Source organism: Arabidopsis lyrata (genome assembly GCF_000004255.2).
Source record: "Arabidopsis lyrata subsp. lyrata unplaced genomic scaffold ARALYscaffold_6, whole genome shotgun sequence".
Classification (NCBI taxonomy): Eukaryota; Viridiplantae; Streptophyta; class Magnoliopsida; order Brassicales; family Brassicaceae; genus Arabidopsis; species Arabidopsis lyrata.
In genome coordinates this window covers 8,987,515-9,002,612 of record NW_003302550.1, presented here as the reverse complement: position 1 = coordinate 9,002,612, position 15,098 = coordinate 8,987,515, and the positions used below count along the sequence as shown (strand labels likewise).

The following is a 15,098-nucleotide window of genomic DNA, read 5'->3' as shown; positions in this document are numbered from 1 at the left end:
AAGTATCGCATCATAACAGATAGAGCCCAATCTTTGACTCCGGTCCCAATATCTTTAAAATGGAGGTTCTATTCCTATTTCCCCCCGAATCGAAAGTTCAACACCTAAATGTCCCCGAATCGAAAGTTCGAGAACTAATACCACACAGAGCTGGGTTGAATCTGTTTACTGTATTCAAAAACAATTAACGAACCAACTAAACCTTATTATAATCCGATTAAACCAGAGTTCTGCCCAATTACGACCCGATTTACTCTCTAAAACCGAAATCCCCAAATCAAAACCCTAAAATCAAAAATCCCCAAATCGAAAGAAAGAACCCTAGAGAGAAATTGCCTAGGGGTGATTTTGGGGTTTGGCGGATCCTAGTGTTGATTTTGGATTCTGATCCTAGTGTTGATTAACTATGGGTACTCAGAGAAGTTTGTTGAGTAACCGATGGGTACTCGGAGAAGTTTGTTAAAGGGCAATGGGATAAAGAAGAGTGTGTTGCCGAGTGGAAAAAGTACAGAGACTGTCTCTCAGTAATTCCCTCTGCTTCTCTTCTTCAGTTCTATATATTCATGTTTCAGTTCTTTATTGAAAAATAGAAGAAAATAAAGAAATCATCATTTCTTCTTGAAGAGGAAGTGTGCAACCATCCACTCTTCTCCATTGTTGTACCCGAAAAGCTCAGCTACCGCGATGAAGAAGGTTCTCCAGTAAACCATCCACTTCACTGCTTCTTCTTTCCCATATGTCACTTCCATTATCTCTTTTATTGCAACTATCTCCTTATCCATTCTTTTGACCCACTCTTCACTGCAAAAAGTTGTATAATTATAAAGTAACAAACATTACAAGATAATTATCATCTTCTCTCGCTTTTTACAACAAATCTTCGGAGTTTTTACCTTGTCTTTGCATAATGCGTCCCGTTTACGAGCCAATGATCCACAATCGAAACATTTTCCTGAACAAACAACATATCTATTTATTTGGATATAATTGGATATTTAATCCATTGGAGAGATCGGAAAGCAAAACGTGATCTAAGAATGAGACAGGAGCATAAATTCATCAATTATATGTGTTTAATTTAAGCCTAATTTGGTTGATTTGATTTCAGAATGGGTAATGAAACAGATGCTCTCTCAATTTGATATATGGAAAGAGGTATAGATTTCAATTTGGGAATTTTGATTTCAATATGTAAATGATTCGTCTTTTTGAGGATTTGATTTGAAAAATCATGAAAATATAATCTAGTTTCAAAGGTTATTAGATTTATACTCTTCAAGTCACATCAAAACTCAAGAGATTGAAGATAATGAATTCAAAAAGAAAGAAAGAAAAAAACAGATGAGGGAAGAAGATGAAGAAAACAAATCGGGTGAAGAAGAAAGTTGGGTTGGGTGGGTTTGGTCGGGTCATGTTCAATTAGTTGTTATTGGATTGAAATTGGTTTAATTTCGTTTTTAGTTGGTTCATCTTGGTTTGGTAAACACTAACCGAGCAAAACTAATATTTATGGGTAATTAGGTGAAAACTATGGATTTAGGGAGATTTAGGCTTCAATCTATGGTTTCAAAGACATATAAACTCAGGTTAAAGATTGGGCTCTATCTGTTATGATGCGATACATCTCGTGGGGAAATAGACCGTTTTTCCCACATATATATATTAGAACTTTGCAACAGTAAATGAGTTGTTGAATAATGAATATACTAGTAACAAAAAAGCTTTTCTTCTCCACTTTTGTTTTTCGATTCATCTTTTCTTCACCATTCCTATTTATGTCCTTCTTTGTGATTTTTGGTGCTAAAGATGTTGTTCTTTATTAAAGTATTAAATGACTGGTGTATCTTTCTCCTCTTCCAAATATTTTTTTGTTGGAATTCTAACAGTTTTACAAAAATACTGCTATATCTTCTTAGTGGTATTAATTACTCTATTAATATATCAAGATTTGGAGTTGATGATAACTCTTTTTAAGTGAGGGCACGGTTCTGAGTCTAATAAAGTACCACCATTGTGGATGGTATCAGTTGAAACTTGAAAGTGTTAGTTTCATTGATGAATCTTTAAGCCATTATGCATTGATGGCCACATGACCCAAGTCTATAAAACTGTATAACACATGCTATGGTACGATAAACGAACTATAAATGAATATAACGAACTATGATATATGCAATGATTATTTCTTGAATCAAATCCATATATTCAAATACACAAAAGGAGATATATGAACAAATTAATTAGTAACATGATATATTAGTTACGTAACTATCTTTTGTATTAAGAGCAAATGTAAATATTTGTTATTTATAATATAGTACTATATATATATATATGTCAAAGTTTTAAGTTTGTAGTAAATAAATCTTAATATGATGACAAAAAACTAAAAAATCAAATTTGAGATATGTGTATTCAATGAATGAGAAAATGTGATGTTTATTTATTTTTCCAGTGAACGAAGGACTTCAGAAAAGTAATGGGCGACTGTTTCTTCATAATAAGCGTATCCATATTATTATAATAAAGGTCTTACGAAAACATTGTTAAAGTCTTAAAGACACAACACAAACGTTCTCATACCAAGCTCATTTCTCTAAACATTTTGATCCCGATAGAAAATATATAACTATATCATGGAAGTTCATGGCATCATAAACTTTTGAAGGGTGTGATTCGACTAATATATAGTTTAGGAACATCGTACCAAGCCCAAAACCTTGGGAACTTTTTTTTTTTTTTTTTTTTGAACTTTTTTATTTATGCAACCAAAGTCTATACCACAATGTAAAAAATAATGTGAAATTCTTGTTGCCACATTTATCTAACAAATGTTTCAAAGTCTCTTGACGTGTTTTTTAGTTATACATTGTGTGGTTGGTCTACTTGACAATTCTTTGAATCCTACATTTAGGGAAATAACAATTTTTCATTCATCGAATGAAGTAAAAAACCTTACACATTTTCATTTATTCGAATAAAAATATACCGAGACGAGACAGGTGGTTAGAGCATTTTCAATGGAGTTTCTAAAGATGGGTTTCTTAAATAAAATCAAAATGTAAGTATAGATAAATAATACTTTTTAATTATGGGTATCTTAAATTTGAAGAAACTTAGCCCAATTGTTTATATGTTAATGCTATGCGGATCTCAACAAAACGATTAAATTTGCGATGAGATGGATTAGTGCTGTATGGTTTTTTCTTTTTTTATATATGTTGTTTTTTTTACAACATATATGTATTGTATTATAAGTGTAGATATTCTAATAAACATGAATTTCGCAAAATGGTTTCACACATATATATTAGGCCTCTGCAGTGACAATCCTAAATATTAATAGCTTTGAAGAGAACTAAACAATAGGGGTGGGCACGGAGCGGATATCCGGAATTTTGGTGGTATTTGTGATTCGATTCGCCTTTTCCGAATACTAAGTTTTCTGATTCGTATTTGCTTCGTTAGTGACCGGATATCCGGCTGTTCGAATATCCGTTCCAATCCAAACTATTTGCCGGATATTCGATTCGTTAAATATTTGTTTAAAAATAAATAAATAAATAACAAAATTAATCCAAAAAAATAGTAAAATATTATTATAAATAGTAATATTTTATCAGAAATATATATTTCTCCTTAATTGTTCAAACTAGTAGTTTAAATAATTAATTCGGTGATTAAAAAATTATAAAACACATACAAGAATAATAAAATTATAATTTATACATGTAATTATCTATATATATGTATGTATTCTGGAGCAGAGCGGATATCCACCTATATAAATTATAGTATTTGATATTTTTTTCGCTTTTGACGAATGCCTATTTTTAATATTTGATTTGTTTCGTAAAGTTACGGATATCCGAATTTTTCAAATCAAATCGATTCGAATAACGGATCGAAGCGAATTTAACAGATATTTTGCCCAGCCGTACTAAACAATACTGGTTAAAAAGAACTAATCACATTTTCTCAATTGTTGGAATATAAATATCTAAGTTTGACTGTTTGACTAATTCTTTGTTTGTCATCAACTCATCAAATTCGAGCACTGGTTTTGAAATTTGAAATTAGTTATTGAAAAAGTGGAAAGATTACAAAATCGTTTTTACACCACGAAAAAGATAACAAAATTTGTTTTTGTACGTAATATATATATCTCTGTCCTGCAAATACCAAACGTATAAAAACAAAATAGTAAATGCCTGCATTGTGGAGTAGAGAGAGTGGTACATGAAAATACGAGGGCGTGTTTCTGAGATGTGCAGTGGAGTTTTTGTCATCTTGTATACTTTTCTATTCCCATTCCTATGTTCTTCTCTCTCTCCTTTAAATGAATAGCAGGTTGTTGTTTTCATGTATACAAAATTAACTTCTCCTTTTTTTCTTCTTCTTTTAAAATAACGTTATTATCCACTTATAACAATTTTTTATTTTATTTTTATACACTATTTGAACTAACTAGTCACACACACACTGCACCAAATTGTTCGTTATACTATTACCAAAAGATTTGAAAGTTCTTGTATGATTAGATTGGTCTTTATTTGTCCAAAAAAAAAAAAAAAAAAAAAAAAGATTAGATAGGTCATAGGTCTTTATATCATTGTGTTATAAATTCTTCATAAACTAGAAAAAATCAAAATACACATCTTAATTTTTTGATTTCTTGGTTTGGAATTTCGTTCCGGTAAACATGAATTTGTGGAAACTGTTTAACCAAAAACTTGCTCATAAATTCTAGATTGCTAATTTCTTTTTTTTTTTTTTTTGCTTTTTATAGCTTATATGTTCCAACTTATATTTCTAAGCTATATAAACTGTGTAACACATGGTTTCAACTAAGTTTCAAAACATGTTAGAGCATGATTATAGGTAGCCTCTTAGAAATACTTTTTAGTAATATTTAAATAATTTATTTGTAAAAGTTATTGTCAAGAGATAGTATTTTTGAGTTAAGATTTTTTGTGTGATTAATAGTAGGCTCTTAACATGTAGTTCTTAGAAGAAAAAAATATTAATATAAAAATAAAATTTATAATTATTGCAAGTTAAAAAAATTAAAACATACATGAGATATAATTTATAACATAAATAACATAAAGCACAAATATTTTAAACTTAATTTCTGGAATATTTTGTCTATATATGCTCAACCAAATCATTCTTCAATTGTTGATGCATTCTTCATTCCGTTAGTTTGCTAAGGATATTTTCAGATATTTCGGTTATTTTTGAGTATTTTTGGATATTTTTCAGTTATGTTCGAGTATTTTTACTATTTTTATATATTTTCAAGTATTTTTGATTATTTAGTCTATAAATAACTACTTATTTTGAAATGTATTTTGGGTATTTTTGGTTATTCAAAATATATCGGTTCAGCACCGATTTCGGTACGGTTTATTTTTTCATGCCTAATTTAACTCATCAACCACTCATACACGGACATGTGGCCGTATCTTAGCTTCAGTTTTGGTTCTTAGCTAAGAGACATCTCTTAACTATAAGTTTGATTTTTGAATTAAATTAAATCAATTAAAGCCTAAGATCTACCTAAGAATTTGCTAAGAGCTTACCTTTAAAGATGCTCTTATAAGACCATCTCCAATGTAGAGCTCTATATCTTACTCTAAAATAGAGTTACTCTATTTTAGAGGAGAGTTTATCTCTAATGTATATCTCTATTTTCTATTCTAAAAACGAATATTCTTAGAAATAGAATATTTCTATTTTATATACAAATACCTTTTAATTATATAATTTACAATTTGACCCCATATATTATAGATTTGCAAAATTCCCATAAATATGAAATTATTTAAATTAAACACTAATTATTTATTAAAAAAACATTACATCATATAACAATAATAAAACATTACAAATTTCATTTTAAATAACACCATTAAAATATTTTTTCCACATATGATCAATTAAAGCATTTCATAGTGAGAAATGAGCTTCTTTATGTTTTAGTTTTCTTATGTTGTTTATTTTAAATTTAGTACTTGTTTGCTTGTTAAGTTTATAAAATTATTTTAAATTTAGTACTTGTTTGCTTGTTAAGTTTATAAAGCTATGTGTTGTAATTGTTGTTTATAAAATAATTATATGTATTAAATAAAAAAAATTAAATTTGAGGGACTAAAGTATAAATAAAAAAAGTTAAACTCAAAAATAGAGTTGAGAATAGAGTTGCTCTATATATAGAGTCAATCTGTAAAAATCTCTATTTTAGAGTCAATTATAAAGTAAGGTTGGAGAAGAATTTTACATTTTTACTCTAAAATAGAGTAAGGTTGGATGCTTGTAATCAAATTAGTATAAATGAATAAACAAATATTTTAACTTGATGTGACACACATAATTTTCAATCTTTTTTTTTTAATTTCATTATGCTGTAACCCGTAAAAGAAATAATGGTGCTATCTTAAATATAGTTTTGCTTTTTGACAGTTCCTTTTTAAGTCATTTTTGCAATTCCAATACATTTCACTGTCAGATTTGCTATTTCTCCTTAATTTTGTACCACTTTACAATTACGGAATTGCCACGACTCTTAACCACAACAAGCAAGCGCAAAAGAGACTTTTCGTGTTTCAGGGAAAAAAAAATTAAAGCTGTATTAAAAAAATTAGCTGTCAAATTAATTTTATTACGTCATCGTGTCGATTCGCTTCCCGCCATCTCCCTCTCTCTCTCTCTCTCTCCGCAGTTTCTTTCTCCCCCAAAAAAAAAAAAGCCCTAATTCTAAACCCTAACTTTTTCATACGGTGAAATTGCGGAGGTCTGAGGATGGTAACGCTAAGCTGGAAGCACCATACCCTAATTCAGGCTTTGATTTCACGAGGTCCTCTCAAGGAGAAAGAATTTCACACAATCTTCACCGGCGTCACCGGCAGAAACCCAGGTCTCGCCCCTCCTCTTCTTTTCTCGATTCGGATGAATATCAAAATAACTGTTTGTGGGTTTGCGCCGGATTGGATTTTTATTGAATCAAAATCTGTAATTTACGGCAATTTTACCCAATTTGATCAGCCGCTATATAATTGCTGTATGTTTGTTGTCTCGACGACGTAATCGTGTGCGTTATTGTTTTCTTAGTCTCTGTGGGATTTGCTTAAATATTGAATTCCTGTGATTGTTTAGCTAGTTTTGCTGCTGAATTGATAGGTATATATTGTAGCGGTTGTTTACTGGATGTGATGGTTACTGGTCTTAGGTTTAAGCATAATGTTGAAAGTGAGTTAATACTAAGTTTGAGGTAATGAAAGTGATTTGGAGTTGAATTACTGGTTATCTTAATGTTGAATGTTAAAGGAGCCATGGGGCAAAAATTATGTTGATAATATTCTTCCTTCTTTTTCTTGCAGTAACTGTTAAAAAGACATTTGACAAGTACCTTCTTGAGATAAACAAGGAACTCTCATATGTTCACTTTGAGTTGAAGGCTTGTAGAGATCAGTATGATGGCCAAGTTTGTTATGGAGTCGTTAACAATGTCTCTGATGATCAATCCAAACTCGGGACTAAATATTCTGTTCCGCAGATCGCTTTCTTTAAAGGCGTTGTAAGTCACTCTTGGACTCTTTCTGTCTGGCTTATGTTCTGTTCCTTGTTGATCAAATATCCCTTATTCGATTCATTTGTACGAGTTAACATTATCTGGATCTCTCTCTTTTTTGCTACAACTTTATATTACATATAAAAGTCTGCTTTGTCATTCTCTTTTCGTCATATGTGTGCACTCAGATGGTAATGGATTACGTAAAGTGGGTATATGGTGTTACTTGCCTGTGATACTGATGACTTTAACTTATGGCAGATAGAAGCAATTGCACAGGATGAAGCTGCTCAAGGTTGCATATCGAGCTTTGATGCTCTTAATATCCGATTGGAGAATCAGGTCAATCATAGTCCTGACTTATGTCTATCTGGTGTTTACCTCTTCATCTGTTGACAAACTGAATCCATCCATATCTATTGTTCAGTTAACTGATCATGACTTCAACACTGCTAATACTTTACAGAGTCTCTTGAAAGTATTCTGTTCTGTATGAGATATAATCATATAATCTGAAACGGTAATCAACTTTGTCGCTTGTGGGCTTGTTGATCAAATTTGCATGCACTCTGAGTTGTATGTTTTTTTGTATGATAGAAAGTGTTTCATCTCTGTTTATGATTGTTGGATCATTATGAAAAACGAATCTCAAATTTCTCAGCTTCTCTCATCTATCAGTGTGGTGAAGACAATTATTTGGGATCTTTCCCATATTACCATTGTGAATAATGAATTTCAAATCTATTATTGCTATGTGTTTGGTTGGACTATATAAACGTATTCTCTTTGTTTCGGTTAACAGATTTTGTGTTTAATATCTCAGATATCAAGTGAAGCCAGCAGCAGTCAACAGCAAGTCCCTCCTGCTTTCAGGAACTTTTCGATGTCGCAAAAGGAAAAAACTCTCGATGAACTTGTAAGGGACAAATGGCTGTGTCGCACAAGAGAGGGCAACATCGGACTTGGTATAAGATCTCTTCTTGACCTGCGCAGTTGGTTCAGGAACAATGATGTTCCTTCCTGTGAAGTCTGCAATGAAGCTGGAGTAAAGGTCTGCATTCTGATGAAACCTGATTGGATTAGGATTTACATTGTGATGATATATATTCGCTACTGATTTTATATCTGGTGCTTTGTTTTCTGACACTCGTATCCAACTTTCCAGGCGGATTTGTGTCCAACCGAAGGTTGCACTGTCCGGATACACAAGTACTGCCTCAAAAAATTGTTATCTCAAAGGGTACACACTACACACATCTTCTTTAGATTTTCCTCAACCGTAATGGGATTTGAGTTTTGACTTCAATAGTATTTGACTTTCTGATCACATCGAAATGACAGGATGATAAACGTTGCTCTGGTTGTGGGAAGCCATGGCCTTTGAGTAAAATTACAAAAGCAGAAGCTGCTGACGAAGCAATGAATGAGGAGGAGGAAAGCGAGACTCAAGCCGCAGCTCCAAAATCCAAAAGAAAAAGACAACTTAGGAGTCATGAAGACTCAACTGAAAATGGTTCTTCTCAAGCTTCTTTAGCTTCAACTAGTGGTGCTAAAGCGAGAAGAGTAACCCGTAGCGGGCACTCGATGTAAAAAAACCATTTAAGAACTCTGGTTTTAGGGATTAGATGTATATTTTGACGACCTTTCTATGTCCAAACATCACTGGAAGTTTGGTCTGATCTGATGTTTTCTCTTGTGGATCATTGATGGAGTCATGGAGTGTTAAACTCCTCGGTTAATGTCTACAACATATCTAAATTTTAAATCCGAGAATTTGATTTCAATTACAATTGTACTTAGGATTCAGGGGATGCTAAATTGTGATTTTGTCCTTTGTGCATTTAACTAACTAAAATTCAAATGAACTTATAAAAGTAAATCATTCTTTTGAATAATTTTGTGATTTATGAAAGGTAAGATATCTTTCTCAAAAAACTTCAACAAATGGTAAGATATCCAATTGACTTTAATTGAATTAATGTCGAATTTTATGATGATATTTTTAAATTAAGAATCTAATTTCACCTATATTTTCTACTAAGCTTATTAAAAATGTATATGTCAATATATTTATTTTTTCCAAATGCAGTAGAACTAAAAATCAGACTTCCATTTTGAACAGTGCAAATTTCAATTTTAGTTCAAAATAAATTAAACAAACTAATAATAACATAATTCGAACCGAACCAAACTCCGAAAAAGGCAATCAATTGGCATAAACAAAACTAACTCAAAATTCACAACAGACTCAAGCCCGTATCGCAGTTTTCCGTGACCACAGTTGCTGATGCCGTTAACTTGTCCACTTTTATTTTGCAATCCACCGTCACGGTCATAGTCCACGTCGTAACGGCGCCAACCTTAAACTTAACCGGCGCTTTAATTCTGAGACCAAACGGCACTTTTCCTTTCTTATGCGATTCCTTTAACTCTTTACGCGACGAGCTCGTTAACTGAATACTCGATCCCTTTAACACCGTCACGATCACCGTCACATTATCCGCCGGCTGCTTAAACGCCGTGAACTTACCGTTACCAAGTTTGATTCCGCCGTAAAAAACGTCAGCCTCATTTCCTTTCTCGTAGATCAAACCGAGTTTACCGTTAACGTTCTGAGATCGCACCTTGATTCCGATCACCGGAGATAATGGAGAAGATGACGTCAGATTGATTCCGGTGACGGAGACTCCACTCACGGAGAATCTTGGCTTATGCGGCTGGTAAACGAGGTAAAGGATTCCGACGACGAGAGCTGCGAGGAAGAGAAGGATAAGTAAAGCAGCGAGGAAATGACAGAAACATCGCCGGCAATTCGATTGATTTGTTTTCCGGCGAGAGAGATACTCGTAACGGTGAGCATTTTCCGGCGGGGGAACGCGGTAGATCTGATCCTTAGGGAGGTTGATGATGTAAGTCCCAGGCGGTGGTCCGATTCTTGGTTTTTGAGAATCGACGGAGTATCGGCTCGAAGAACTATCGTTGGTATCTATCGATAGATGCTTTATTCTGTGGACGTCTTTGTTAGTTACAAATTCGCCGGAGTTGGTATCGCCGGTCATTTCTTTTGGTTTCTCGACGGTCATTTTCTTGAATCAAGAAATGGATCTTTTGATTTTTTGACAGTGAGGATTTGGAGTAAATTGCCGACTTTCAAATCATTTTATTATTTTTTGTTTATGTAAGATTAGAGAAAGTGTATACTTGGAGATTAGGACGTGATTGCATGAATATCGTCCAAATATCATTTTGGAGATTCTGTGATAACAATTATTTAATGAGTATTTATGATTTTGTTGATTACTATTAAACTTTCCATTCGTGACCAATAGGAAAAGAAATTGGAGACCCTTGAATGGAATGTTTTAGGAGATATATTCGGAATGTAAAAGTTGGTCAATGTGAAAAACTTTTTCATTTTCTTGCCAATAATAAAACTTGAAGAAGAAAATGAGAGGAAGCAGCCAATCCTAGCATGGAATGGAATAATGGTAAGAAAAAGCCGGGAAGGATTTGATCATTTGAATAGAGAAGTTTTAATTAACCACAAACTTGCACATGAGTGATATGATAAGCTATTATAGTGAATCAATACAATAAAATGAACTGTATTTTTTTTTTTAATAATCAATCAACTAAATTAAATTAGTCGAGTTTTATAACATAAGGTCAACGGTTGTTTCGATTTTCTTTATTTGCATCAACGGTTGTATTGGAAATATTTATGTATTTTGTAAACTTTTTATGATATATTATATATTTAATTTGCTGGAAGAAAAAGTAGAGTTTTTAAAATAAGATATTCACTGATTGTTTAGTTTGAGATTTATGTAGAAATATCTCTTAAAATTAACTAATTAACCATCAATATTCAGTTCAAAATAACATATAGCTAATTTGACCATTTTAGTTATTTTTTCCTTAATATGGATAAAAATATCCCTTAAAATGATTTAAAAAATAAATTATCTTAAAGGCAAAATATCAATTTAACATTTAAAAAAAATCTGGTATTTATAGAAAAAAAATCCCTATAAAAGATATAATGAAAGTCACATATAGAAAAATATATATTTTTATCTAATCATACCAACAAAGTTTAAATTATTTAATATTAAGAAATAATATATACAACTTGCTCAGTGAAATTGATAAGAGTAAAATAGCCAAAAAAAAAAAGCCTTTTAACCTGTTTTTGAGAACACCAAATACACACCTCTAAACAAATAAAGCATGATTGTCAAAAAAAAAGAAAACAAATAAAGCATTTTCTACTTTTCTTTTGTCAAAAAGAGAGGTTCTTCAAATCAATAATGAATGGGTTATTAACTTATTATGAAACCTAATCTTCTCCACGGCTACAAAAGCTATAAAATGGAGAGATCAAAAACTGTGTTTAATGAGAGAATAAGCAAGAAACAAAGCTATAAACTAGAAAACATAAATAGAAAACTCCATGAAGCTTTCTTTACTGAATCCAAGATGTGGACAACTCTTGCTCTTGATTCTGCTGATTGTTGTTCTCCATTCCTACTGTTTCCACATCGCCATTGAAGTCAGTAGGTAAGACTAAACCAAGATTCTGATTCAGCGTCGAAGGAGGACTCAAATCCTCAACCAAGTCATCGTTGTTGCTTCCTGTTTGTGGAGCTTTTGGTCTGTAGAGATTGTTGGGATGATTAAACTGGTCCTGAATGCTCTGAACCTGCTGCTGCATCCGGTTATAATCCGGAAAAGGAACCATTAAACCGGCCATGCCATAGGGTTTAGTGGGTTGGTAGAAGGAAGTGACTTTGTAAGGACAAGTCATTTGGTGATTCGCTCTTAAGTTCCTGTCATGAAATCCCATATGTGGTTGGCTATAAGGACAGAGACTATTCTCACATGTTAGGAGTATCGGTTGCATTGATATCCCAAATTCCTCTTCAAACTTCCTCTTGTTAACACAATTATAGTTGTTTTCAAATTCAGGATACTGCTGATTGATCCGATACGAGCCACCAATCACTTCAACATCATAATTTGCAGACTCAGGAAATAAAAGATTCGTGTCGCCACCGGTTGCAGGAACAAGAAAGTTACAAGTGTTGTTGTTTTCTCTAGAGAAAGCTATTTGATCAACAATAGCCTTTTCTCGGTTGAGAGCAGCGAGCCATAAAGCACCTTCTCTTGAAGTCATTTTCTCCTGCAAACTTCTAGACCGTCTCACGAGATTCGGTATGTTGCTAATGTCTGAAGCCATATGTCTGATTACACCAATCAATACACCAATTTTCCACAGCTTCTTGAGATCATGAGGCTTCTTGTAAGGTGGAGAAAGTCCTCGAAAATCCTCGGGTAAAGACAGTTGATCCCACCAATCTTCTTGTCCTGTTGGCCACCATGGTGGTGTCACGCCTTTCTCCAAAGGAAACCGCCTTTGAGGAGGCTTGCAGTGAGGCAACAGAGCCGATAACAGAGCTCCAAGAGTAGTATCTTGAAGCTCAAGCAACTTATGCGCGGTACATTCCCCAACCTCAGACCCTGAATCACTTCCATCAGAAAGATTGATATCCCGCTGGTGCTTGATTATAGCAGCTGGTCCGTTCCTGTCAAACCTCACTTTGTCTTTCCACCATTCACGGAGATTATCAGAAGATCCCGCTACCGTTTTCCCGTTCTCTAAAACGATCCCGTAAACGAAACCTTGAGCTTTGCATCGCTCCATTGTCTTAGACATGTACTTCAAGATCCCATCTTGTGCCTTGTACATCGTTCTCTTACTCGAATGCTCTGGAAAATCATCATGATGCTGCCTCAACATCAATCTTTTTCCTACACCGTTCCTCGCCATTTCCTTGAGCCGCTTTAAACGCTGCTTGTCTCTCCAGATCTTCTTCTCAAGCTCCTCTATTTCCATTTCTTCATCACTACTCAGATCATCGCACATAGCGGCATGTCCCTCGGTAAATGGAGGCACCGGGCTACAAACTAAACCCCGAAACATCCCTCTATTGTTGTTATACGAATCCATACAATCTGCAAATAATGGCATCAACTATGATTCACTTTAAGGAATGAAATTGCATAATCATTATTTAGTAAAGCCATATAAATCGAAAATCTAAATTAAAACTCGTAGCAAATACACAAAAAAAAAAACAGAGACTTTCAGTGAAAGATCAAGAGATCTAACTTGTGAAATAAGATTCATCATATGAATACAAAAATTTAGAGATCCAGTTTCTATTAGTTATTACTCCAAGGGATTGAACAAATACTATATGAAAACTACTACCAAATAGATTAAATACATACTATAAGGGGAAAAAATTAGAGAAGGTAAAAGAGATTCATGGTCTATCATCTAATGATAATAGATTTAAAGCATCGAATTTATGTTCTTTTGATTCTTATAAAAAAAAAAAACCAATTTAGTCCTTGTTACTATTGAAATAATCGATCTTTGCAAAAGTGAAAATGGAACCCATCGGACAAAATATCATAGAGACCAAACCCAACAAGTTAAAAAACACTTTTGCAAGCAGACAATATAGGTAAAAGCAAAACAAAACAAAAACAGAATCGAAGGAAGAAGAGAAATTACCCAGAAAACTTTAAGAGACCTTTGTGTTGCTTCGGCCACCAAATTCAAACCAAAGAAGCTATTGGGACCCTCAGAGAGGAAGAGATAGAGACATGCATGTATGTTTGTGTATCTATATATATTATGAGCATTAAATAAGAGAGACTGTGAAAGGGTGGTAATATATAGGCCTGTAAAAACCATGCTAAACGACACATTTCTTTGTGTAAGGATATAGTAAAAATTTCATATTTATCTCCTTTGAGTTTCATTCCATTTCTAGTCCAGATTCTTTATTTAAATAAATATTTACTTCTTTCAAAAAAAAAAAAATGCCCATAAAATGATTATTTCCCTCTAAAATTATTATGGTCAATATAAAAATATAATCATGTCCGCTATAAGAAAAAATACCATATTCTATATATATGTTTAAGCGCGAAAACTGTAGCGCTTAAAAAAATGAGTAATTTAAAAAATATATATGAATCAAGTACCAAATATAGACATAGTCTTTAAAGATGCAAAATTTATTATAATAATGGTATAAAATCGTAGCGTATAAAATAGCTTTTAAGATATCTTTTATAAGATATTTAAATAATAGTTTTAAATTAAAATGGCGCGTAAATTTAAATTTTAAAATTTGTTGGCATTGTATAGACGCATTTATATTTCTGGGGAACTGTACATAAATATATCGGTATAAATAAATAAGTTCACTTTAAATATATGATTTAAAAGAAAACAATAAATAAAAAAAGATATATAAAAAAAAACAATTAGTAAAATAGTAAGTAGTACCGTACAGTCTATTTATACTCATTTTCTTGTAGTATTGATTTTATCAATTATTTTTCACAATGGACTTTAATTAAGATTCTTGTAGTTCTAACAATTCATGCATACTAAAAGTTATCATGCCCAAAGACTTACAAAATAATTACTCTCTTTGTATCAACA

The 15,098-nt window shown here is 32.5% G+C and overlaps 4 protein-coding genes across 5 annotated transcripts; 1 reads left to right on the top strand and 3 right to left on the bottom strand.

The window, feature by feature from the left end:
* Window positions 1-475: 475 nt before the first annotated feature.
* LOC9308039 ((S)-coclaurine N-methyltransferase) lies at window positions 476-1,221 on the bottom strand. The gene is made up of 2 exons (XM_002871924.2): window positions 894-1,221; window positions 476-801 (listed from the first exon to the last, which is right to left on the bottom strand). Exons 1-2 carry the CDS (start codon window positions 965-967, stop codon window positions 609-611), a joined length of 267 nt encoding a protein of 88 aa, XP_002871970.1. The 5' UTR covers window positions 968-1,221; the 3' UTR covers window positions 476-608.
* A 5,478-nt stretch (window positions 1,222-6,699) lies between these two features.
* LOC110227853 (non-structural maintenance of chromosomes element 1 homolog) lies at window positions 6,700-9,363 on the top strand. Its single transcript, XM_021023682.1, has 6 exons — window positions 6,700-6,919; window positions 7,383-7,579; window positions 7,835-7,915; window positions 8,397-8,624; window positions 8,739-8,813; window positions 8,915-9,363. Exons 1-6 carry the CDS (start codon window positions 6,805-6,807, stop codon window positions 9,161-9,163), a joined length of 945 nt encoding a protein of 314 aa, XP_020879341.1. The 5' UTR covers window positions 6,700-6,804; the 3' UTR covers window positions 9,164-9,363.
* A 333-nt stretch (window positions 9,364-9,696) lies between these two features.
* LOC9308038 (NDR1/HIN1-like protein 13) lies at window positions 9,697-11,270 on the bottom strand. Its single transcript, XM_021022966.1, has one exon. It carries the CDS (start codon window positions 10,654-10,656, stop codon window positions 9,811-9,813), a length of 846 nt encoding a protein of 281 aa, XP_020878625.1. The 5' UTR covers window positions 10,657-11,270; the 3' UTR covers window positions 9,697-9,810.
* A 551-nt stretch (window positions 11,271-11,821) lies between these two features.
* Window positions 11,822-14,240, bottom strand: LOC9308037 (ETHYLENE INSENSITIVE 3-like 2 protein). Of its 2 annotated transcripts, XM_021020601.1 has the most exons (2): window positions 14,157-14,240; window positions 11,822-13,588 (listed from the first exon to the last, which is right to left on the bottom strand). In XM_021020601.1, the coding sequence occupies exon 2, from the start codon at window positions 13,581-13,583 to the stop codon at window positions 12,039-12,041; it is 1,545 nt and encodes a 514-aa protein (XP_020876260.1). In that variant the 5' UTR covers window positions 13,584-13,588; window positions 14,157-14,240; the 3' UTR covers window positions 11,822-12,038. The 2 variants fall into 2 exon arrangements, with proteins under 2 accessions (XP_020876260.1, XP_002871968.2); XM_002871922.2 differs by lacking the exon at window positions 14,157-14,240 and having other exon boundaries at window positions 11,822-14,023.
* Between the last annotated feature and the right edge of the window lie 858 nt (window positions 14,241-15,098).

Excerpts from the sequence above, each read along its gene's own strand:
- LOC9308039 (XM_002871924.2), bottom strand. The coding sequence starts at position 967 with ATGTTGTTTGTTCAGGAAAATGTTTCGATTGTGGATCATTGGCTCGTA. Across the intron at positions 802-893 it reads ACGCATTATGCAAAGACAAG|TGAAGAGTGGGTCAAAAGAA; the intron begins GTAAAAACTCCG and ends AACTTTTTGCAG.
- LOC110227853 (XM_021023682.1), top strand. The coding sequence starts at position 6,805 with ATGGTAACGCTAAGCTGGAAGCACCATACCCTAATTCAGGCTTTGATT. Across the intron at positions 8,625-8,738 it reads GCAATGAAGCTGGAGTAAAG|GCGGATTTGTGTCCAACCGA; the intron begins GTCTGCATTCTG and ends CCAACTTTCCAG. Across the intron at positions 8,814-8,914 it reads AAAAATTGTTATCTCAAAGG|GATGATAAACGTTGCTCTGG; the intron begins GTACACACTACA and ends TCGAAATGACAG.
- LOC9308038 (XM_021022966.1), bottom strand. The coding sequence starts at position 10,656 with ATGACCGTCGAGAAACCAAAAGAAATGACCGGCGATACCAACTCCGGC.
- LOC9308037 (XM_002871922.2), bottom strand. The coding sequence starts at position 13,604 with ATGCCATTATTTGCAGATTGTATGGATTCGTATAACAACAATAGAGGG.